The sequence below is a fragment of the Triticum aestivum genome, chromosome 5B, assembly GCF_018294505.1.
Source record: "Triticum aestivum cultivar Chinese Spring chromosome 5B, IWGSC CS RefSeq v2.1, whole genome shotgun sequence".
Taxonomy (NCBI): Eukaryota; Viridiplantae; Streptophyta; class Magnoliopsida; order Poales; family Poaceae; genus Triticum; species Triticum aestivum.
The window spans coordinates 601,086,872-601,112,614 of NC_057807.1; the positions used below are offsets into that span (position 1 = coordinate 601,086,872).

Consider the following 25,743-nt stretch of genomic DNA (forward strand, 5'->3'; position numbering starts at 1 on the left):
AAAGGTCTAGTCCTATTACAAAAGGTTTAGAGTCAAACATATCCAGGAAAGATAACAGACACTGCCCGAGGCATCGAAGGCGAACAAGGCGCCGTGGGAGAGGAGCACGTCGACTTGTGAGGTAATCAGCTGGAGCCACCAATCTTGACCGCCGCATCACAGGTCCTCATCAGCATCAGAGTCCCATTGCGAATCATCTCCGCTCCCGTACGAAGTAGCTTGGCGTCGCCCATGTCTTGCAGACCTGCCCAATATAATAGGAAAGAGACCACCGTAAAGACAATCTCAAAAGGGGTATTGATCATTTTTTTCTCAAAAGTAGCACTGTTGCGTGCCAACCAAATAGACCAGGTAACTGCACCCAAGGCCACAGTATAGAAGGTCTCATAATCAGGTATGAAAGAATAGCACCATGTAAAGAATTGCCATTGGTTTCTAGGACAAAGATCAGTCCCAAGGGTTACTCCAATGGATCGCCACACTACCCTGGCAACTGGGCATTCAAAGAAAAGATGCTGGGAGGTTTCAACCTGTTGACAGAAAGAACACACCGGGTTCCCCGGCCATTTGCGCTGTCGCATCACCTGCCTGGTTAAGATAGCGTTTTGCGAAAGTTGCCACAAGAAAATTTGTATCTTAAGAGGAATCTTAGCTTTCCAGATCCACTTAAAATTGCATCCACTAAGGGGTTTTTCCAACCACTTATACATTGACTTAGTGGTGTACTTTCCTGACTTATTCAGACCCCAATAAACAGCGTCCGGGGCATTCGACAAATGCATGCCACTGACCTGATCACGGAGATCAGTCCACTGTCCCAAGAGTTCTGGGTCCAATCTTCTGCGAAAGAAATTGGAACATACCACAGTCTCCATTCTATCCAAGGTACATTCTTGGTCGACGCATATGTCAAACAGGCGAGCATATTGCTCCTTAAATGGGATCAGCCCATTGATGGAATCCTTCCAGAGCCTGGTCAGGTTACCAGCTCCCACCTGAATCTTTCTGCCCGCCATATAAAGATCTTTGATGCTCAGCAAATTTTTCCAGCAGGGGGAATCAGAGAAATGGGGACTCACAAACGCAACAGTTTGGTTACGTAGATACCGAGCCCTGACAATATCTTGCCAGATCCCATTCTGGGTGTCTAGTTTCCACCACTACTTAAGCATAAGACTGATATTCTGTTTGCGTAAGTCCTTGACTCCGAGCCCGCCCTTATCTTTAGATCTGCAGACTCTATTCCACCTAACAAGGTGATATCTACGTCTCTTTTGGCATCCTTGCCAGAAGAACCTCCTCCTATGTTTGTCCAACTTCTCCACAAAGGTTTTGTTCATCAACCACATAGACATGTGATAGAGCGATAATTGCGTAACCACCGAATCTAGTAGGGTGTGTCTCCCACCCATGGAAGCAGCATTGCCGACCCAAGCATCGAATCTGAGGAGATATTTGTCGACAATGAATTCCCAATCAGAGTTCCTGAGTGTAGTGAAACTAACTGGCATACCCAAGTATTTAAGAGGGAACTGGCCTATGTCACAATTGAAGAGATCAGCATAGGCCTTGGTGACCTGAGTATCCCCACCCACCATAAGAATCTCGCTTTTGAGGAAATTAACCTTGAGCCCAGACATCATTTCAAAGATGTATAACAGGAGCTTAAGGTTAGTAGCTTTTTCTATATCATGTTCCAGGCATAAGATTGTGTCATCCGCATATTGCAGCACCGCGACCCCATTGGGAATCAGGTCAGAAGCCAGCCCAGTTATGAGATTGTTTTTCTGGGCACATTTGATCATCTTGGTTAGGCATTCTACAGCCAAGTTGAACAGGAAGGGTGAGTAAGGATCCCCCTGCCGCACCCCTTTGGCACTTTGGAAGTAAGGCCCGACGCAATTGTTTAATTTGATGCTAACCGTGCCATTATGTAGAATCTGTCTAACCCAACCACACCATTTAGGATCAAAACCTCGAAGTTCATGACACTTCAACAGGAAGTCCCAATTGACTTTGTCGTATGCTTTTTCAAAATCAAGTTTAAGAACCACCCCAGCTCTCTTCTTGACATGGGTATAATTCAAGAGTTCATGGAGGGCCAGCACCCCATCCATTATGCTCCTGCCTTTTATAAAGGCGTTCTGGGTGGGGCTGATAAGGATATTAGCATACCTAGCCACTCTCCTATCTAAGACCTTAGTGATCAGCTTGTAAGGGCAACGGAGAAGGCAAATCGGGCGGAACTGTTGAATACGATCAGCTCCCGAAATCTTAGGCAGTAACGTGATGATGCCATAGTTAAGACGCTGGACATCAAGGGTACCTTTATGAAAACTGTCAAAGAGTCGCATGATGTCATTTTTAACAATATCCCAGCAGTGCTGATAAAATTCAGCAGGAATGTTATCAGGTCCTGGGGCTCTGTTGACATCCATGTCAAATAGAGCATCCTTGACCTCTTGCTCAGAAAACTCCCTGACTAAGTCTGCATTATTCTCAGACGAAAGTTTCTCATTATCCTCCCAGATATCAGGGTCCATGTGAAAGAGATTACCAGGGGCCGGGCCAAATAGTTCCTTATAAAAACTAGTGGCATGTGTCAGCAGGTTATCAGTACCCTCTATTTCCACCTCTCCATAATTGAGAGCATGGATAGTATTCTTACGCTTGCGGCCATTAGCTATTTTGTGGAAGTAGTCCGTGTTACGGTCCCCCCCGAGCAACCACCGCTCGTGAGATTGCTGTAGCCAATAAATCTCTTCAGCAGCTAGCAGCTCATGTAGCTCAACGCACACATCTAGCTTTCTACCATATACTTCAGGTGGCAGGGGGCCCTCCTCCTCTGCCTCCTCTAATAGTTCGAGCTCGAGGCGTAATTCCTCTTTGCGCTTTTTGGCATGGCCGAATCTATCCGACCCCCACCCCTTGAAATAGGATTTAAATCTTTTAAGTTTGATATTCAGAATATCAATAGGGTCCGAGGCTGCAACCCTTCTGTTCCAGATATTAGCCACTAGACCCAAGAACCTGTCATCCTTGAGCCACGAGAGATCAAAGCGAAACTCCCGAGTTTTAGTGGGCACCCTCTTCTCTCCTTCAGTGTAAATCAAAAGGGGGTTGTGGTCAGATAGTTCTCTAGCTAGTTTTCTCATAGAAACTAAAGGAAACATCTTCTCCCAAGAGTCAGACATCAATACCCTATCCAGTTTCTCGAGGGTGGGATGAGATTGGTTGTTGGACCACGTATATTTACCACCACTCATATAAATTTCCCTAAGTCCTAGGGTATTGATGATGGAATTGAAAAGATCAGTCGATTTGGATCTAATCAACTTTTTATTCTTCTCCCCAGTGTGTCTCAGGATATTAAAATCGCCCCCCACAATATAAGGAATGTTAGTATTGAGGCAAAAGGAAGCTAGCTCTATCAGAAATTCCTCCCTATGCTCCTCATGAGCAGAACCATAGACCACCAGCAGGCTCCAAATCCTCTTGGTCCTGAGGTCTTTAATATTCAACTGTAATACATAATTGCCTTTGATGCAATTCAACAATTCCAGATTGCTATTTCGAATACCACAGAGAATCCCCCCAGATTTGCCAATAGCAGGGATCCATTCCCAATGAAAAGAGCTAAAAGGATCAAGTCTCCTAAGGAGCTTGGGAGATAAATCTTTTTTCAAGGTTTCCTGTAATCCTACAAAGTCGATGAGATGATCACTAATGATATCAGAGAGGCAGGTGGCCATCCCTTTTTTGCCCACCCCTCTGCAATTCCAAATGAGACCATTCATTTGGAACGGGCAGTTTGTTTTCTGGCCCTCGTGACCCTACCAGGAAGCAGGGTAGGATCATCTGAGATGCCAGCAGAAACAGCTTTCTTCTTTTGACTCCTAGTCACAGGCCTAGGTAGTCGAACCTCCACCTTTCTCTTATTTTTCTTAGAAGATTTGGATTTCATAATTTTTTCATTGATCATCTCATCCTCATCTAGTCAAGCTAGATTTAACTGTGCATCCTTTCCCAGCCCGTTGGTGATGAACATGTTCTCCTTATCTATATTATCCTGAATATTACTCTTCTTATCAACCAGATTGGTTCGGACTACTTCTAATTCTCTAAGGATATCGACATGAGCAAAATCATTGTCAGGAATCAGGACACCCATTTTCGAAGCACGGCTAATAATTTCAGAATCAGCAAGGGCAGCAAAGGCATTTGCATTATTTAGGATGGGTTTACCTTTCATGTCTTTGGCCTCGATCAGGTTCGCTGCCCTGGCTTCTATATTCATGTGCTGGAGGTGAGTGTTGCGCTGACTAAACCGAAGGTGCAACTCAGGTGCAAGAGGGGGGGTAGAAATGATCTCCTCGCAGTCAGGATGAGGAAGCTGTACCGTGTAGTCCATGGAAACCTTCAGGTCAGGTTCGGCGTCTCCCACCACCTCGGAAATCTGAGACAAGTTAGCGATGCTGGAAACTGGAACAGAGGGAATAATATCAATATGACTAATCACCTGCAGGGTATGTTCATTGAAAGGAGCTTGATCAACAGGATCTTGCTCATAAACGTCCTTTGCAAGGGATAAGCACACACCCGACTGATTTTCAGCAGAAATTTCCAAGGCCATCTTCTCAATCAGCAGAGGACTGTTGTCACCATTGTTCTCACTCTCAGAAGAAACACTGTCCACAGGAAGTTTGTCCTCATCCCTAGGTGATGGTAAGCGACAGGCTTTGCCACCACGATAAGAAGAGGATTTATTTTTGTCATTTCTATCAGGAGATTTGCTGCCATCTTCCGGGGGTGATTCATTCCTTTTGCGCTTGGGAGTAGCAACATCATGCTCCGCATAGTGTGGTATATGCATAGTTTCTTCCTCACGGATAGTATTCCTCACCAACACTTCTTCCACTTCATACTGGAAATGATAGAAACGCCCCCCTAAACAGCCTTCAGCAGAGGAAGGAAGTTTGTCAACCTCCCGGCAACCAAGTTTAACCCGCACAGATGAGGGGCGGTTGAGCGTCGACAGGTCGATGTCCAAAGTCACCCCAACCAGCCCTCCAACATAAGCCACGTTTCTATCACATCGTTTGTTGAGTGGGATCTTGCCAATTTTCACCCAAGCCACTTCCAGTAAACCATCAGCCTCTACATCTTCGGACCAAGGTGTAATGCGCACAAGCACACCCAGATTCTTAAGATGAATATATTCAACAAACAGGGCCCTATCCACCTCCCTTTGGTTGGGAAAGCGCATCACATACTGCTGCGGGGCAATCAAGTGTGCCGAGCATCTCCACCCCTGCCCAATATATTTCTCAAACGCATCTACAAGCTGCTTAGTGGTGATCTCCCCCTTCACAATATGTGCCGAGCATCGACTTGCATATCATGGCTAGTTTTATATCCAGAAGGCCCGGATATCATCAAAGAGCGGATCAGCATGACGCAGCAGCTCGAAGCATCGAACCCTGCGACGCTTGGCAGTAGTCAGTTCTCCGTTCTTGTCATACTTGAGGGTGAATGTTATAAGCTGGAGCAGATGACGACGAGGCAGGTTCTCCTCGTTCACCTCCTCCTTGTAAGGGTCGCTCTCGTCGTCGTCGTCGTCATCTTCTTGGTAAGGGCCGCCCTCGTCGTCGTCGTCGTCGTCCTTTTCATCGTACACAATAGAGAAGCACTGCAGGATGCAGAACTTGCTCCTGCCTCCCATGTAGACGAGGTCTGCACCAAGGTGCTCCTCGCCGGGGTCCCCGCCGAACATCTTCTCCTTGCTGAGCCGCCACAGGGGGGCCGTCTCACTGTCGGCATCGTCGGGTTCGACGGGCGGCACGTCGGAGGAGCAGAGGTGGCCGAGGGTGTCCTTGTCCCCGGAGAGGCCGACCCAGGCCTCAAGCGCGGGGTCGAAGAGGGCTTGGCCTTTGAACGGCAGCTTCCACCTGCCGTGCTGCTTCCACACGCCGACGCCGTCCTCGGCGCCGGCGTCGAGGGTGAAGGTAGCGGGGGCGCCTTTGCTCACGGTGCTGACGAAGAGCGTCCGGCCGTCGGGGTGCGCCGCGTGGCAGGTGACGTCCACGCGCCTGAACGGCGGCTTGTCGGCCAGCTTGTCCCACGACCACGCGAAGCTGCTGCGCTCCGGCGGGGGAGGGTAGAGGAGCTTGGTCGAGGACCCGGCGTCCACGGAGACCACGCTGCGGCCGACCGGCATGTAGATCGGGCTGTGCGGGCACGTCCGGCTGTGGGGGCGAGGGCCGAGGGTGAGGCTCCGCGAGTGCACGTCGAAGACGGGGACGGCGTGCTCCGGCCAGCCGCAGTCCGTGATCAGGATCTTGGTGCCGCTGGCGACGAAGAACTCGCCCGTCTGGGCAGGCAGGCGGATGAGGGCCTCCGGCAGGGGCGACCACGCGGCGCCCACCGTCTCGATCTCCCCGTCCTCGTGCCGCGCCGCGTCGTCGTCCGAGTCGTAGTCCGACCACAGGTCCATCTTGCGTATGGCGTACCCGTCCCCGTCGTCGACCACGAAGTAAAGGTGGCGGCGCTGGCGCTGGCGCTTGGCCTTCCGGCCGACGCCCTGCACGTCGGAGTGGCGCTTCGACGACATCGATCGTGCCTGGTGTTTCTCCTCTTCGCCGTGTTAGATTAAAGATCCGAATATCCGATGCTTGCTGGCCCTTCTCTGTTTGAGGGCTAATTTATTTCGAACAGGAATTAAAGCATATATATCTGCTGGGATCCGGCTCGGACTTGTGCTATGTCCATCCTTAAATAGATCCACCGATGGATTTTAGGCAGGCAAGAGATCGAACGCACCCGCCGCCGCCGCTATATATATATCCCATACACACAATTAATTCAAAATACCCCAACACTCGAGATCAGATGGCAACTTCGCCGACCGATCTGGGAAACACGGTGGCGTTGCCGTGCCCCTCCCTCCCCGACGATGTCATCATGGACATTTTTGCACGGCTGCCGGCCAAGTTTGTGGGCCGGTGCCGCTATCTCTCCCGCGCCTGGGCCGCCACGCTCTCCTCGGACGACTTCGCCGATCGCCACCATCACCTCGCCAACCACCGCCACAGCCCTAGGGTTTTCTTCTTGCATCACTCGTCCCGCGACGGACCGTTGATGCACGTCTGGTCGCCGCAGGACAGCCCAAACGGTGCACCATCGACCTTGTATGTTCCAAAGGCTGCCAACGCCGAAAGGGCTTTACGCATCGCCACACTTGTGTGTCGTGGCCTTGCCATCTTTCAAACACCCTGTACAGAAATCAACTATCTGTGCAACCCGTCAAGTGGTCAGATGGCGGCACTCCCAGAGCATGAGAAGATGTTCTGGTACCAGGATGATGTTTTGGGTCGACATTATACGAGTCTAGGGCTCGGCTACGATGCACATACAAAGAAACATAAAGTTGTGTGTGTCTACTATGGGGGGCCCAGATGTGATAGCGAGGGATTCCCAAGGTTCGCAGGATGTGATCTCTATGTTGTCAATTCAAATGGCCGCTGGCGGCTGATTCAAGGGAAGCCGCCCGCTTGGGTAAGACCTAACATGGCGAGCATCTTTGCACAAGGACAGGTGTATTGGTTAGCCGATCGGAAAATCAACATCAAACCTGCTGAGATGGTCATTGTATCATTCTCTCTCGCTAATCATACATTCGGGACTCTGCCACCACCACTTGGTATGGACAAGGATATACGTAGTTTGCCCAAACACCATTTGACGAAGCTCAATGAGCACTTATGCTTCGTTTCCCATAATGTTTCGAACTCATTTTACGACATCTGGCTGCTACCCGAACATGAAGAACGCGTCTGGAATTTGCATTGTAGACTAGACATGAGCAAGGTGTCACCAGATATGACCAACCGGTTCGTGAAATGGCCCAACCCACTCGTCACCATCGACAATGGTAGTCGCATCCTCCTCGTACGACCCCGCTCGTTGGCCCACGAGAACAACTACTCCCGGATGTGTGCATACGACCCAATGACGGGTGATGTTGATGACATGTTCAATGGAAGCGACATGGTCTATGACTCCATCACAAGCACGACGGACGCTGCAGTGTACGAGGAAAGCATCGTCTCCCCTAGGTGATGTGGCCCGTTTGTAGGATTAGGCAACTTTCTTGAATCATATGGTGCGGGGTGGTATTTGTTCTTAGCCAGTTTGTTTTGCTTCTGGCGTGCTAGCTAGAATGTGTATGTCACGAGTTACTCACTTATTAGTTATGTAAGGATCAAGGTATCTTCCACTTGTATATAGATGCCGAGGTCCATGGAGGCCTCAATTTGCAATATTCAAAATTCATATTTTTTACATTCAAAAAATTCTGAAACAAAATACAGATATACATGAAGGCATAATGTACATGTATGTGAATTTTCAAGGCGAAACACGTTGAAATGAGGGTTGTGCAAAAGAAAAAAAATCTAGGGCTTTTCAGCACATGGTACTACCTGAAAGTCCATGAACTTGTTTTTTGTACTGGTTGCATTTCATTCTGAATTTTTACAAACTTTGTATACTTGCATTTTTTTTCAGATTTTTCTGAAACCGAAAATTTTGAATTTTGTATTTTTTCAAAAAAAAGGGCTCCATGGAGCTAGGTGACCGAAACGCCCCACTCGTCCGTCTGGACTCTGGAGTCTAGATGTGACATAATTAGCGCCTAATTAGTGATATCTGATTACGTATGGGAAGTGCTACAAGCAAAGGATATGCTGCAGCCTCCATTCATCGTGTTTCCTTCATGCGCTTCCGCTGTTTCTGACGTTTTTTATTAGACGGAAAGCACAAAAATGCCCGGCTTTTAACATGCTTCCTTTGTAGCGTTTGGGTTTAACATTAATAAAGCCCGCGAGTTCTAAACATATCACAAACCATGTCATCTGATTACGTATAGTACTCCCTCCGTCCCATAACGTAAGACGTTAGTGTCAAAAAACGTCTTACATTATGGGACGGAGGGAGTACCTATGCTGACACGCGTATTAACCTTGGTAGCGGTACTCGGCCGGGACTACTTTTGGAATGATGGATGAATCAATGCCTCACTGAATTCGGCTTGCAATGCTCTGTTCCTGGGCCAAACTGAATTCCCTGGGGCGGCGCTTCTCTTGTCCTCTGAAGCTCACCTCCAGGCCATGTTCTATGCGTGGCCCTGTTCTATCTTCTATGCGTGGCCCTTGTAACATAAGCAAAAACTATCTCATAGCATACCCCTTTTCTCCTTAATGCAATGAGGCGCAAATCTTTTGCGTGTTCTGGACGGAAAAATGTGAGAAGGGGTGAAATCCAGAACCACTCCTACTAGCAGCATCTACCTGAATATGCAAACAAATCAGCTCAACTAAGAGCAGTCAGTCTACCAACAAAAAGCACAACACAAAGCTCCATTATGACAAACTAGAATGATAAAATAAATACAGAATGAAAAAATAATAAAAATCCATGCGCCAACCAGAGTTTAAAAGCACTGCACTGAAGCTTTCATCCATCACTCCAGCTATCTACTAGCAGGTAGCAACATGCAGGAAGCACCATAGAAAAAAGATAGATTCTCGAACAAGGTTTCCCTCATTCTTCATTATATTTCACAACGGCAATAAATGAACAACAAGAAATTAGACAGAGAGTTGTAAGCACCGTACCGCCAGAAAAACCCACCACCCGGATTTGGGCTATGGGGCAAAAAAACTGGCAGCACCACGATGCGGCGGTTTTTAAGTACCGAGATGACTTGTCCTATTACAGATTATAAAGTTCTGATGTTGTGCACATGGCACCCTGCTGGTGATAGTTCATGAATTCACGAGCAAACGGAAGCAAATACAGAACACAAACAAAAATAAAAATGGAAGTCCACACCCAGGTAGGTGAAGGCACCGATATTCATTGTTTCCTAACAAGCAAACAAGAAAAATGGTGTGTTAAATGTATATGATCAGGACCAAAAAAAAAAACAGATTGGATTTCAGGAATCAGATTTGCATGGGGAAATGAAGTCCTCACTAGTGATGCCTCTTGTTCTTCTTCCTTGCCCTCCTGCTCTTCTTCTTTGATGTAACAGTCTTTTCTTCCTGCTTTGCCAGGCAGAGTGATTCTTGATCTTCATCTTCTCCCTTGATTTCAGAGTCTGCTTCTTTCTTTTTGTCTTCTGTCATATATTTCTCCTCAATTCTTTTCATTTCAAGTCTAGGCTTACCAGGGTTATTTCCAATCATGCTCTCGATTGCAGTCTCAGCTGCCTTCACAGCCCCATCCGTGGCACTGAAGCAGATAATTTCAACATGGACATGCTGAAGTGAAGAGAGAGTATCCAGGCCTAAACAAAGATCATCCGTCTTTGTCAGTGATGCCTGCAGCGTTAACTTAAGCCTTTGAAGTTTCTCCATAGCTCCTTGTTCGAACTCTATCGCCATGGCATGATTGAACAGAAGAAAAGTCTGCAGGGTACAGAATGTATTTTTAACAATCACTAGCTTTTCTCCTGCGATCCTCTTTGCAACAAGGGATAGGAAAAGAAGATTCTCTAATTTTCCAAGTACTTCAAGAGCATTCTTTTCCAAGGAGTAGATCTCGATGGACAAGGAGCGGAGATGGGTGAGTCTGTTAATCCATGTTGGTAATTTGTCGAATATGCTGCCCTGTATCTCAAGCTTTTCAAGTTGGAGAACTGGCTGTAAATCTGACTTCAAATCTAGTAAACAGCAAGAGCAGATAGAGAGATGTCTGAGTTTCTTCATAGCCAGTTTGCAAATAATCTCGGAGAGAAGTGTGGTATGATGCTCATCCCACGACCACAAGGCAATGCTGAGCACCCTCAGTTCTGGCATGGTACCAATCTCTTGCAGAATATTTAGAGACTTGGAGATATCAATGTCCACCAGTTCTTCTAGAGCTTCTAGTTTCCCAATAATCTTATCTGGTACTTCTGTGGATCTGTTAATAAGCAGCCGCCGCAATTTCGTAAGCTTAACAATGCTGGATGGCAGCTCTTTTACACGAGTTGCCGTCAAATCCAGTATCTGCAGATGGCGTAGTTTCCCGATCATTTTGGGGATCTCAGTAATAAGACTGCTGCCTAGAACCAGGTACCTCAGCTTGTCTAAACTCTCAAGACCGTTAAGATGTTCATTCTTCACAGAATCTCGTTCATTCTTCACAGAAACACCTTCATTCTTCACAGAATCTCGTTCATTCTTCACAGAATCACCTTCATTCTTCACAGAGTCACATTCCTGTAAATGTAACACTTGCAGCCCTCGAAACTTTGAAAGTGGCTGCATCGGACCAGCACCATTAAAGAGGGAGAGTGAACTCACTTGGTCAATGTTCTTGATTGCTTTTAGCTCATCATGCTCATTGCTGCCTCGGAGAGATAACCGTTGTACCTCGCTTGGGAGATCTGTTCGTTGTAGGCTAGGTAATATAGTAACAAAGTTCTCGCGAATAGACAAATCAACAATAAGATCAAGAGTTGTTACAGGTACACGGTAAACCAGATCCCTTCCAGAACCGTCAAATTCTATCGGTTGGATCAGGTTAGAATTTACGAGTTCAGAAAAATAACTCTCACCCAGTTCCTGCAAGTTCTGTCCATGCTCCCCACATATTAAATTTTCAGATATCCATCTCTGCACCAAACTATCTCTTCCAATCTCATAGCCCTCTGGGAAAATACTTAGACACAACAAGCATCTCTGGAGATCTGGAGGTAGATCATCATAACTGTGTTTTAGAACTCTTCTGATATTCTCCATACCGTTACCCCTTTCAATAGAATCACACACCTTTTGCCATTCCTCCAACACCCTATCTTTAGGCAGCAAATCAGTTATGACAGTGATGGCTAATGGTAACTGTCCACATCTACTCAACATTTTCTCAGACAATTCTCTAAATTGAGAAGGACAATCATCTTTACTGCCAAATAATGTTCTTCGGAAGAATAACATGTTCGAGTCGTCGCAAGAAAGAAGTGGCAGACGATAAAGGCCACCAACATGTTCAGCAATACTGACATTCCGGGTTGTAATAATTATTCTACTTCCATGTCTATTATCTTTCAGTGCAGGCAGAATTTGATCCCATACTGATGTGGTCGACAAGCCATCAAAAACGATCAAGTACCTGTTGATATGGCATTTGACAGGCATGAGCATGCAAATATATAACTATATATGTATTATCAAATAACAAACACAAAAGGATCCTTTAAAAAAACACAAAAGGAGGAAAAGAACCTATAATGGTACGATAAAACTCCAACATGACTCGCTTCTTATCATACGATCACCACCCTCTTTGAGTCAAAAGAAAATATGCTACGTCTTACAATATATGTAGTCAAACTTTGAAAGTCCTATTCTGCTCCCGAGCTCAAATGTTCCCTCATGAACAGTAAAATCAAAAAATTGTAAAAATATCAAAAAAATTCTGAACTTTTTTGTGGTAAACTTTGACAATTGTTTTGTATGCTTGCAAAATTTCAGTACGAAACGACATTCGTGGAAGGCATGGAAAAAAAATCAGCACTCAAAATATTTCCAAAACTAGCATTTTTGGAACATTGTTTTTTTTTTTGCCACGACTTCCACGAATGTTATTTCGTGCTGAAATTTTGCAAGCATACAAAACATTTGTCAAAGTTTGCCACAAAAAAAATGCAGGTTTTTTTTACTATTTTTTGTTGATTTAACTGTTCATGGGGGAGCATTTGAGCTCGGGTGTAGATACTCCATGCCCGTCAAACTTCCTAAACTTTGGATATAGGCATGTCCGTGAAAATATGGATTATGCGAAAGTGAGTAATCTTCGGCGGGCTGTATGGCGTGGTGCTCCTATGAGCGGTTGCAAAACTTGAAGGAGCGAAACCGGGAGAACTTGTGTAGTGAGCACTTGGAACATTAGAGGTGTCTTTCCTCGGAAGTCACTCCAAGGGGATGCCGCATTTGAGAGCAATACATAGTTTTTTTTTTGTTATTCTTTTCAGGCATGATGACTAAGGAAAGATGACCACCCTTGTCAAATCAGCATAGATGACCACCCTATCATAATTAGATGAATCTCATAGAGTGCCAAAACGCAATTCTGCATCCGTAACACAAAGGTGTATGATAGATTGTCGCTCGCTCACACTTGTAGGACCCTTGCATTCTCCTTGCTAAGCAATCTGTTTCTAACAGTCTCTTATTTTTGCTTGATTGCTTTGGTAGCGCTCTATATGGTCACACCATATTCCCACTTGTCCTCTAAAGAGAGTATGAATTACACTCCTAGTAGGATTGTTGATGTTTTGTAGACCACCAAGTCCTAATTAACAAAGTTTAATTTACAATCACGCCTTCCACAATAATCTCCGCTTTGACGCTTATATGTTGGTTGTTGCATTCATGGTCGACCGGAAGTTGGTCAATGTCACATTGACAACAAGGATTTGTTCATGGATAGTTGGGATTGAGTAATGATCAACACTGGTCAATAGCTGCGATGTGAGTCCGTATGCAGACCATCATTTTCCGATAAAGGGAGCTTTATTGACTCAAAATGTTGTTGCATCAAGGGGGAACAAACAAAATGAGCACACACCCGACCTTCTGCATGACTAGGATGCACCCAGCACACAAAGAAAGAAAATACACAGAAAATGTGACCTCAAAAAGTCATGTTGAAGCACACTACAACATGTAGCAACCATCATCAACCAGCACCGATGATAGCACCCGGACTGTGTGAAATGTGCTTCAACAACAACACCTCTTAAGGGAATGACCCACGGAGGCTAGATCTTGGCTTTTCACTCCAACGAGGAAGTCTAAGAAAACTAAAGAGAATGCCTCCAACAACAGGATGTGGAACACCACCATTGCCAGGTACAACCAGTGCAAGTCAGACCTAGAGTTTTCACTTCGAAGCTCAAGGACATAGACATCAACACGCAACTGGACATGCCCCCGTATACGAGGAGCATAGGATAGCATGCTAGCCACCAACAACAAGGTCACCGATGCGACCAAGAGCCCCTCTCAAGGGGCCATTTGGAAGTTCCAAGCCTTCTATAGTGATTGTACGCGAACCATAGAAAAATCCATCGATGCCTACAAGAGCCCACATGGGGCCATCCGACAGCCAGCTTCGTCCCGTCTTCACCGAAGTTAGCCGCCGCCGGTTCAGGACACAAAAGTCGATCATCCAGGTAGGAGGCTGTAGGACCTTGAAGTATGTCTAAGGGGGGGTGATTAGACTACTTGACCAATTAAAAACTTAACCTTTTCCCAATTTTAGAGTTTGGCAGATTTTAGCTATCTTAGAAAAAGTTAAGCAATCATCACACAATTAATGCAAGCATGCAAAGTGTATATAGGCAGCGGAAATTAAAGCATGCAACTTGCAAGAAAGTAAAGGGAAGGGTTTGGAGGATTCAAACGCAATTGGAGACACGGATGTTTTTGGCGTGGTTCCGATAGATGGTGCTATCGTACATCCACGTTGATGGAGACTTCAACCCACGAAGGGTAACGGTTGCGCGAGTCCACGGAGGGCTCCACCCACGAAGGGTCCACGAAGAAGCAACCTTGTCTATCCCACCATGGCCGTCGCCCACGAAGGACTTGCCTCACTAGCGGTAGATCTTCACGAAGTAGGCGATCTCCTTGCCCTTACAAACTCCTTGGTTCAACTCCACAATCTTGTCGGAGGCTCCCAAGTGACACCTAGCCAATCTAGGAGACACCACTCTCCAAGAAGTAACAAATGGTGCGTTGATGATGAACTCCTTGCTCTTGTGCTTCAAATGATAGTCTCCCCAACACTCAACTCTCTCTCATAGGATTTGGATCTGGTGGAAAGAAGATTTGAGTGGAAAGCAACTTGGGGAAGGCTAGAGATCAAGATTCATATGGTAGGAATAGAATATCTTGACCTCAACACATGAGTAGGTGTTCTCTCTTAGAAATGGTAAGTTGGAAGTGTAGGTTTGTTCTGATGGCTCTCTCCACGAATGAAGAGGAGGTGGAGGGGTATATATAGCCTCCACACAAAAACTAACCGTTACACACAATTTACCAAACTCGATGGGACCGATTCAACAGACTCGGTCGGACCGATTTAGTAAACCTAGTGACCATTAGGATTTTCGGTGGGACTGACATGCAACTCGGTAAGACCGATTCGGTTAGGGTTAGGGCATAACGTAATCTCGGTAAGACCGATTACACAAACTCAGTGAGACCGATTTTGGTAATAAGCTTTCCAGAGAGTTGGTCAGGTAACCTTGGTGGGACCGATTTGCTCTTTTTGGTGAGACCAAAATGTTACAAAAGGGAAACAGAGAGTTTACATTGCAATCTCGGTGGGACCGATCGCTCACTTCGGTTAGACCGAAACGTTACGAAGGGAAACAGAGAGATTACAATCCCATCTCGATGAGACCGAGATCCCTATCGGTAGGACCAGTTTGCCTAGGGTTTGTGGCAGTGGCTATGACATTTGAACTCGGTGGCGCCGGATAGAAAGAATCGGTGTGACCGATTTTGGCTTTAGGTTTAGGTCATTTGTGGATGTGAGAAAGTAGCTGAGGGATTTTGGAGCATATCACCAAGCACATGAAGCAAGAGGCTCATTAAGCAACACCTCATCCCTCCTTGATAGTATTGGCTTTTCCTATAGACTCGATGTGATCTTGGATCACTAAAATATAAAATGAAGAGTCTTGAGCTTTTGAGCTTGAGCCAATCCTTTGTCATTAGTACTTTGAGGGATCCACTTTCATCATCCATGCCATGCCATTCATTGAGCTTTCCTGAAATAATAGTCTTGGAATAGCATTAGCTCAATGAGCTATATGTTGTTATGAATTACCAAAACCACCTAGGGATAGTTGCACTTTCAGAGGCCTTGTTAGGCCCGATGACCCGTTGTTCATGGTTGAGGTAATACCATATGTCCCACTTTCTTGTGGATTGATATGGGAGCACCGGTGTTACAAGTGGATGATGATGATGACTACTAAGGTGTATGTATAATGGAACAAATGTCTCGAGCTAACCCTAGCCTCTCTTTATAAAGAGGATGTGGGCTTGGGTTTACGAAGATCCTAACTGACCTATCGACAAGAGGCATCTTGACGTACACGCCAAGATAATGCTTCTCCTTCGAGTCGGGCCCTTGAACTACATGCTAGGACGGAACCACCGCCAGGACTTGAGGCCGGCCTAGTATCAGGCTTCCCGGTCCATGGACCACCCCCGGTAGACCGTATCGCCACTGGACCTAGTACACCACGGTTGCGACCACAGGCGATGCATGAACCCAGAGAGCCCCTATCCAACGACTTCCACCGTTGCATCCTCCGTTAGCCACCGGCAACCATGGAGCACCCGGTGACGACGGAACTCGACGCGACCTACAACTCAAGAGTTGCACTGGCAGCAGGGTGCAAAAGGAGGATGAACATCAGCACCCTGTAGCGCTTGTTGAAGTGTTTTACCGTGCAATAGCATCGCAAGGGGACCAGATTGTAATTTAAAAGTTTGCTTGAAGGTTATTTTTTCTACATTCCAGGTACCTCCTGGTTGCAAATAATTTTATATTAGTAACAATAAAAGAATAGTTAACTCGGCGAACTACGACAGTGCACATTTGAAAAAAAACTATTGCAAAGAATGTAAGAAACAAACAAAATTAGAAAAACTAAACGCAGTTCACACATGTCGTCCCGACAGTCCAGGCGCGTTAAATAAAAAAGTTATGCAGTCCACTTTGTTTCCATGCCGAAGTTAAACCCCCCCCCCACACACACACACAAGAACTGCACTCAACCGTTGCAATTCACTTGTATATCTCGCGCAGTCCTGTCTAGTGCAGTTCACAAGTTGGATTTTGATGCAGCAAAAAAACGACGTCCATTTTTCACTATTATCAAAATGTCACTTAAATGAGGACTAGACTGTAGCCTAGTGGCAAGGGACGCGGTGGCAAACCCTGCGGCCACGGTTCAACTCCCGTCGGGAGCGAATTTGTGGCGCCTCACCCGGGTGGGCTTCTCCTATAAAAATATGTCAAGGGTGCTAGTGCCCATGGATCTCATTTTTAAAATGTCTCTTAAATGATAAATAATTAGGAAGTGTTCTACGTGGAAAAGTTCCGTATAGTAAATAACTTTCAATGGTGTATCATTTGCATCATTACGACAAGAGGTTTGAAAAATTTCATGAAAATACGCTTTATGCCACTTGACGAGCACCGCATCCTTTTCGAAATTAATTTTAAACCGTAACGAATCTCAAAAGTGTTCTACGTGATTTTCCCCCCTTAATCCATACCTTTCCAACGGCGTATCATACACGTCGTTCCGATAAAAGGTTCAAAAATTATCTCAAAAACAGTGTTCAAAAATCACGTGCAATTGTTTGTTAAGATTGAAGTTTACTTGCTCTCTACTGGAGCTTCAGAAGTGCTTGTAGACGTTTGTAGAATAGACCCACCTATCAGTTGGGTCTCTGTCGAGTCTTTGGCCCCAATCAGGGCACTCACTTAGTCAAGTTGGTTTTGCCAACTTTCTCCACCGCCATAGTTTAGCCGGCAGATCAAAACCAAACAATAGTAACTCAACTTTATGCAAAGTTGAAAACACATAGCTATGAAAATCACTCATATTTTTTGTTTTATACTCGCTAAATAGATTATACCATGTTAACATTTAGCGCAGCAATACACAGGCATGACACTAATATAGTCTTCTTTTTTAGAAAGGGCACTAATTTGGACTCAGAGTTTCGGAGCTCGAGCTCAAATGAGCTCAGGTGAACAGTAAAATCCAATAAAATGGAAAAAAAATCAAACAATTCTGAAATTTTTCTGGGGCAAATTTTGAAAATTGTTTCAGTGCACAAAATTTCATCCAAGAATGAAATTCATGGAAGTCGTAGCAAAAAAACAAAATTGATGCTTCAAAAGTGTTATTTTTTAAAGCATTTTGAAGTGCTGATTTTATTTTATTTGTCACGACTTCCACGTATGTCATTTCATGATGAAATTTTGCACTCTTAAAACATCTGTCAAAGTTCATCACAAAAAAAAACAGATTTTTTTTGGAAAAAAACATTTTTTTGTGATTTTACTGTTCATCATGAGCTCAAATGAGTTCATGAGCAGAAGATGACTTTCACACTAATCTACTCTATAGCTTATGTTGCTGAATAGAAGTTGCAATCTGCTAAAGGTTATGTAATCTTTGGTTTGCTACCGCTAAAAATATCAACGCTGTGACTGCTAGAGCGGTGGGAAAATATCATATGGAAACCAACATTCAGTGAAAACCGGTGAAAACCACGCGAAAATGATGTTTTGAAGTTTCATAAAAATCTCAAAAATAGACGAGATGTTAAGAGGGCGATGTTCTATTGCCATGCTAAATTTCAAGTTCAAACACATTACGATATGTGAGCTATGAAAAAAAATCAGCATTGAATAGTCCAAACAGCAACGTCGTTATTCATTGTTCAATTTAACATCTCAAAAAGAACATCCTCCTCTTAACATCCCACCTTTTTTTTCATTTTTTTTGGAACTTTCAAACATGGTTTCCAAGAAGTTTTCTTTGAATGTTGGTTTCCGTATGATATTCGTGCATAGCATAAAAGATAGAGAACACACCTTTTCCCTTCAAAGAATATTTTGAGTCGGTCGACTAGTTGCTGAACACAACATTCTTCAAACTTGGGACGAGGACAACCAACTTCAGCACATATGGTTCCAATGATCACTTTTATGTCAAGATTACAGGGCATGTCAACAAAAACTTTATATTTAAACTCATTTGCAATCTTCCTATAAACTGCATGGGCAACTGTCGTTTTACCCAAACCTCCAGTTCCACAAATGGAGACCATTTTTAGTTCTTCCTCATCACCATGCGTCAGCAATTTGATTAGATATTGACATGGATTTTCAATTCCAACAAGTTCTCGGTTATCTTCGCTGACTGTGGTAGTAAAGAAAAAACTAACAGTCAAAGATAAGTTCGGATTAACAATTGCACGTGGAGAAGGAAAGAAAGCAAGACTAGAGCTCTCTACTTATAGCAAGTAATTGGTTGTCCTGTGTGTCACAAACGAAAAAATGGTTTTTAATAGATCTATTTATTATGTTGCAATTTTCTCAACGACTAGAATGTATATGGTAAACAGGTCAACCAGGACTTCTTTTACCTTTTCTAGCACACAACTGTTCAAGAATTAAGAAAAATAGTCCTCTTTCCTTTGCTTGAAATTTACATGTATTATCGGCATATGTGTCACCAATGACAAGGAAAGTAAATCCATAGATATTCATGTTCTTTGTGCTTCAAATATATTAGCTACATGTTTGCTGAATAATGACATTAGTGACATTTCTTAAGATTGATGAATGTAAGTATTGCAAGTAAATTCTACTAGACTTCCTCTAAAAAAATCTACTGATCTGTATGAATCCACAGAAAAAGTGACTGATACAGGACGTAGATGCAACTAGATCCTGAACCGAACTCCTCAGAAAAAACTGACTAATACAGGCACGTCATAGATGGAACTACATCTCAACTAGTTATGGTGAAAAAGAATAAGTTGCATGTAAACAAAGTGCATCGAGGAAGAGATGGAGTGGACCATGCATTTTGTGGGCCTGCAATTACTATTGCACCAAAAATATGTTGCTTGAGTTCGGCAGCTTTGTGTCGCGCGCAGCATAAGGGAGAAACTTGGAGTGTGGAAAAAGGTGGATAAAAATTGGAATCCATTAAATTTGCCTAATAGTTCCTTTCCATATTTGTTGTCGGTGCGACATGTAAAATTCATATTTGTTATTTTTTTTAATTTTCTTAAGTTCCAGTTGCCTGATTTTTTTAGAAAAAGTTGTAAATCTCAGTCATCTAAAATTGCACAGCATTTACAATGAAATTATAGTATTGAGATAGTGCAATTTTACTAAGATGTATTCCAGTTTTAGTATGCAGACTATATGGGATGAGATGTGTATGAAGCTATGAGCATGGTTAGATGCCGATCCAAAGACTTGGGAAGGTGTCTGAAATTTACGAGAACTTCAAGCAATGAATTGATGAATCACTAACATTTTATAGTTATTGATAGCCTAGCCATTGGGTAAGAGATGATTAAATTAAGGTCCATATTAGTGTGTGTGTACCAAAAATGTCACATAAATAAATAACTGGATTTTTTATGGATTAGTATAATTAACTACTTGCCGACTCACTGGAATCATGAGCACCGAGAGATTATGGCATTCTAGATATAAAGATTGTTTCACAGGGACACGTAGATAGATAGAGAAAATGGACAACCGACGCCTAGAACGTATGGGTGATTTAATAAACTACCTGCTGAGCCACTCGAGCTGTCTATGCCAAGAAGTTGTTCTGCCTCTCTGCCAATAAGCTTGTCTTCACCTTTGCCAACAGCTATTGCCAGAGTCAGTCAAGGAAAAGTAAAAAAAATAGAAGATAATTTTAAATAGACCGAATTACAAGAACATGGAAAGAACAAATAAAATCAAATGAGCAATCAGTGACGCATATTAGTTACCTTCCAGTTTGGAAGAGCGTTGGCTGATGTTCGTCTCGAATTTGTAGGGATCTTTTGTGTATAACACATACCATTCCCTTTGATTGTCTCCATCATGCGCATATGCCTTGACATGCTTGACATGGCTGTACTTTTTCCACTCTGGTCCAGGTTGCCCCATGGCTATGGACGTGAGAAGCTCTAGGCTGCAGTCTAGCTGCAAAAGGCTCAGGTTCCCTACATCTTGAAGGTATCTCGGGAGTGTTTCCATGTCATAATCCTCCAGCACAAGTCTTCGGATTGCAGGAACACCAATCAATGTCTCCAGCTTTGGGCAGAAAATGATTGTGAGCTTTTGCAGCTCATGGAGATTAGCTATACTTGTCAGCTTTGGACTGAAATACACATGAAGCTCAACAACAGAAGCAAAACTATCAAGAGAGTTGAGGTTTAGAGCCGCGGTAATAACCAATCGTTTCAAAGCCCTTGCGTGGAAGGCAAGGCCAGGAGGAAAGCTCCTCAGTTTGCAGCTATCGACCAGAAGCTCCTCCAGGGCGGGCATGGCATTTAACTGTTCCTCCCACACCCACTCCTCCCACTTCACCATTCCAGAGAAGACCAGTTCATGCAAACGGGGAAACATAGTCACCGTCTGGTTATGATGTTCGGAAACTCCAAAGAATTCAGGCCCAACACTGCTGATGGCTGGGGCTCGTTCAATCTTAAGGACCTTTAAATAGGGAAGCTGACTCAAGCAACATGGAAGCTGGGTGCAGCAAGCCAAATCTTCCATCGTCAGAACAACCAGGTTCTTAAGACGGTCCTCTGTTCTCATCCAAAATGGGAGCTGCAGACCAAAGTATCCTTGGATGTCAAGAATACTTAGGACCGGTGGTGGGTAGAGCTCATCAAACACCTTCTCAATTTGTTGTTCTTCATCCTGAAAGGCACCTCTTCCTTCCTTAACCAACTCATCACCTCCCGATCTGCTGGTGCGCTCTAACTTCAAGTAGGTAAGATGCACCTTCTCACCAAGCCTGGCCTTTGCGGCAAACAAGGTAGCAGCTACATTCTCCAAACCCTTCAATCCAATTTCTCTTAACTGGGAAAGAGGCCTCAACTCTTCAAGACTACACCAGTCGCCATCCATATGGGCTGGAAACCCATATAATTTCCTCAAATTTATTAGACCACGAAAACCCCGAGGTATAACATTTATACCTGTGTCATTAAGGTTTAGATACCTCAGCTGCTCTAGCTTTATAATGCTATCAGGAAGTTTCTCAAAACTTTCACAGCCCTGGAGGTTAATATGCTGCAAGAATTTCATCGTGTTGATGTTTTCTGGAAGACTAGATACATCAGTGTGTGCTACAGACAAATACCTCAGGTGCTTAAGTAGACACAAAGATTCAACCAGTGCAGCAGCATTTGCGGATTCTATATGTAGGGCCCGTAGACTTGGAAAGCTAATCAATGAATCACCAAGTTGATGCTTTATCTGGCCAATTGATATTAGTGTTCTCAATGATTTCTGTCCTTGTAGAAGACTCCATACCAACATATCTGATTCTGATCCATCGCTTTGCAGAGACAGCCGAATAAAATTTTGGCAATTAAGATACCTAGTGGCATATGCTTCTCCAATGTGAGCTACTAGTGCTTCATGTCTACAAACGAAGTGAGCAAATGAGCGAACAACATCATTCATGTTGCAAACCCGTTGACTAGTGTACCTTGCATCTGGCTCTATAAGGTTCCTCAGTATAAGCTCGCTATAGCACTTACTTCCTAAATCTTCCAAATCTTCTGAGTTTCCGTAAATAAAACCTTCACTAATCCACATGCCAACAATGTCATTCTCATAGAACACTGTATTTGTATGGAGAAATGAGTAGAACAGAAAGCACTGTTTCATACAAGGAGACAGCTCTTCATAGCTTAAGTACACTGAGTGGTTTAGCTCCTCGTGCAATTGACATCTTGGAGTACAGTCATCCAGAACCATCTCCCACTCACGCCATTTTCTGTCCTTCTGACACAACAATCCTCCCATCACTTTAACAGCAAGTGGCAAACCACCACATTTTGCTGTAATCTGCAATCCAATATCCTTTAGCTTATCAATCTCAGATTCATCTGTCTCACTGGTCGCTACCTGCAAGCAGTTTAAACCAATAGAGATAATAAGGAACACTCTGGACCTGCTAGCTAGTGCCATTTTGTATTAGATTTTGTTTACTGAGTGGTTACTGGTTGAATAAGAACTAAGTGGCACACGCTGATTTGTCACTAGTAATGAATTCAACCATGGCCTGTAAGCAAGATGTATGAATCGGCTAAAGCTAAAATGATAATTTGGATTTGTTACGGACCTGTTTCTTTAGTAATGACCAGGCATCTTCTGGACCTAATTTATTGACACGGTGATACGGATGCTCGGCTCCCATCGCTTGGGCAACTCTTTCATTTCTCGTGGTAATGAGCACTCGACTACCTTGAGCAGCAGCCAGAACAAATGGTCTTTCGAGCACATCCTCCCATGCTGCATGGTTCCAAACATCATCCATCACCAGCAGGACCTTCTTCCCTGTCAAGGCAGCGGTAAGGATTGGCCAGAGCACAGACATCTCTCCATGACCTGTGTGTACTCCCCCGGCAAGATTGATTGCGGCCCTTAGCAGCTCAACCCCATTGAAGTCCTTGTTGACGCTCAGCCATATCATCATGTCAAACTCACCTTGGATGGCCTCGTCGTGAAAGACCATCTGCGCGAGGGTGGTCTTGCCAACCCCACAGACACCTAGGACGGCGAGCACCGCGATTTTGTTGTTGACCTCGTTTCTTGTTTGTATGATCTTGGCCACTAATGCTTTTGTGTCTTCTTCGATCTTCTCCCCAACAACATGCGACCGGTCAAGCAACCCACATGTCTCGCGTGCGTGGCAATGATAGGCGTGCATCCTACCTCCACGGTCCTTAGATAAACCAAGATAGAAGCCTTTAGCACCACGCTCGCTGATATCATCAAGCTTCCTGTTCAGGACCTTGATACGGGTGCCAATGTCGCGGGCATGCAAAGGATTCCTTGTACAGAGGAGCAAAGGGTTAAAACACCCCAGGCTAGCTACTGATGGAGCGCTTTCCATGGCCTTGAGCTGGCAGAGGTCAAGGATGTCGGTTGCCCCGTACATGGCGCGTTTGAGTTCTTCAACCCAGCCCAAAACTGATTCATCTGTGATGTTCCGCCGATCGGCATCGGCAAGGAAGTTCTTAAGGTCCCTGAGCTTGTCCTCCATGCTCTCGATCTCGCCCGAGACACCGAGCAGCATCCACACTCCTTCTTGTGCCATCCCTGTGAGCATACTTCCCACGTAGGATGCAAGAGCATCCAGGAGGACCATTCTCATTGCTACAGCTTCAGTAACCTGCGCTGTGACAAACCAATAGCGAAACAAATGTCATCTTGGCTGGTATTGTGCAGTAGAGCGAACACGGAAATATATTATGCATTCTCAGCAAGCAATGTGCTCCGAGTAATCTCTAATCTGGATCTTAGCCCTTCCTCAGATAAAGGTGGATCTAGAATCCAAATGTTATGCTCCGAGTAACCAAGTCCAGTCTAATCATCGGATCTCGAAACAAATGGCAGTAAAATCTCACGCAGAAAATGAGCCGGTGCAGGGAATTAGAGAAAGCGATAGATCGAGATATATAGCTTACCTTGGATCTAAGGATAGAAATTAGCTCCTGGCTTCTGGTTGTAGAAAGATCTTGGTGCTGCAAGACGAGCCGATGCCTCTGATGTTTACTTGGATTGGATGGTTGGAGCAAAGGGGGATGCCCCCCGCCCCGGCGAACCAGCAGATGCGCCCAGATCGAACAAACAAGCCCTCGTTGACTTCGAACTCGCAGCAACCCACAGCACAGCGCCCCGGCGTCCTTTCCGTCTTCTAGGACTAGGAGGGCGTCTAGTACTGTAGTACTGGTCACTAGAGGCTCGAGCCAAAACGAATAGAAAATTCTGCATAGATTATTATTAAAATGCTAGTACTGTCTCCGATGCCGTCCTTGCGGAGCTGTCCGTGCGAGGTGTGCGGAGCAGCGGGAAGCGGATTTGTTGTTCCTGCTAGTGTAGATCGAGAATGGAATGGCTTGGTGCGAACAGGCTAGTTGATGAATCTCGCTGTTCAAGTGTTGAGATTTCAGGCGCTGTTTGGTTTGCAGCCCTCGTCCGCCACGCCAAAATATTGGCGTTGACCTGAGCACCAGCACCTGTTTGGATCAGTACCAATTAATTGGCTTGCCCCAGGCTCATTCACTTCCCCCGTTCATTCTGCGTCCAATTTATTGGCGAGTTCGTGGCGGCCAATATTTTGGCGTGGCGGACGAGGGCTGCAAACCAAACAGCCCCATAGAAACAAACATAGTTAGAGCAATCTCCAGCAGACCCCGCATAAGAGCGACCCGCAAAACGCGTTTACAGTTCGCGGAAAAATGACTTTGCTGGCCGGCGCGGACAGCTGCAGAGGCAGACCCCGCAAAACGGACCCGTATAAAAGGATATTCGCGGAATATGCTATTTTACGGGTTGGCTTTGTGGGGTCTGGTCTGGCGCCTCTACCGCCGGCCCGCAAATCCGAAATTTGCACCTCAATTTGACACAAGATAATACATTTCTTTGCTTTTTTAACAGCATTGGATACATAGGACATCACTAAATCTTTGCTAGAATAATAAGACCAAAGAAAACAAGATCCATAATTATGCATTTTAGAAGATTTTCCAACTTCCATAACTGCTCCACTAGTTGGACCAATATCTTTTCCATGCATTCGTTGTTGATCTGCGGATTCTTGATTTTGCATTCTTCATTCTTCTTCTTTGGTTCTAAAGAAGTACACGTTGCTTTCCCTCTAGTTGCACATGCAACCGCTTCATTGCCTTCGATTCTACTAAGGAGTGCACGAACGTCTATTAAGTTTCTTTTTATCAATAAATTAATGTATTCACCTTCCCAAAATCAAAATGAGCATCCATCTTCGTACACACATGATGATGTTCGAAATGAGCTATCACAATCGAACCAAAGAATGCGGTGCCAAAGCCGAATGAAAACAACACGTACCCCACCGTTTTCGCATTTAAAGAATAC

At 44.7% G+C, this 25,743-nt stretch overlaps 1 protein-coding gene across 4 annotated transcripts; it reads right to left on the minus strand.

Moving 5' to 3' along the window:
• Positions 1-9,579: 9,579 nt before the first annotated feature.
• LOC123113552 (uncharacterized) lies at positions 9,580-24,830 on the minus strand. 4 transcript variants are annotated; one of them, XM_044534829.1, is made up of 7 exons: positions 24,312-24,830; positions 22,964-24,021; positions 20,610-22,746; positions 20,405-20,473; positions 18,682-19,009; positions 10,036-12,156; positions 9,580-9,925 (listed from the first exon to the last, which is right to left on the minus strand). In XM_044534829.1, coding segments are annotated over exons 2-7 (5,691 nt in total). In that variant the 5' UTR covers positions 23,999-24,021; positions 24,312-24,830; the 3' UTR covers positions 9,580-9,924. The 4 variants fall into 4 exon arrangements, with proteins under 4 accessions (XP_044390764.1, XP_044390763.1, XP_044390761.1 ...); XM_044534828.1 differs by having other exon boundaries at positions 20,405-20,485; positions 22,964-24,016; positions 24,312-24,829; XM_044534826.1 differs by having other exon boundaries at positions 20,405-20,485; positions 24,312-24,828.
• Between the last annotated feature and the right edge of the window lie 913 nt (positions 24,831-25,743).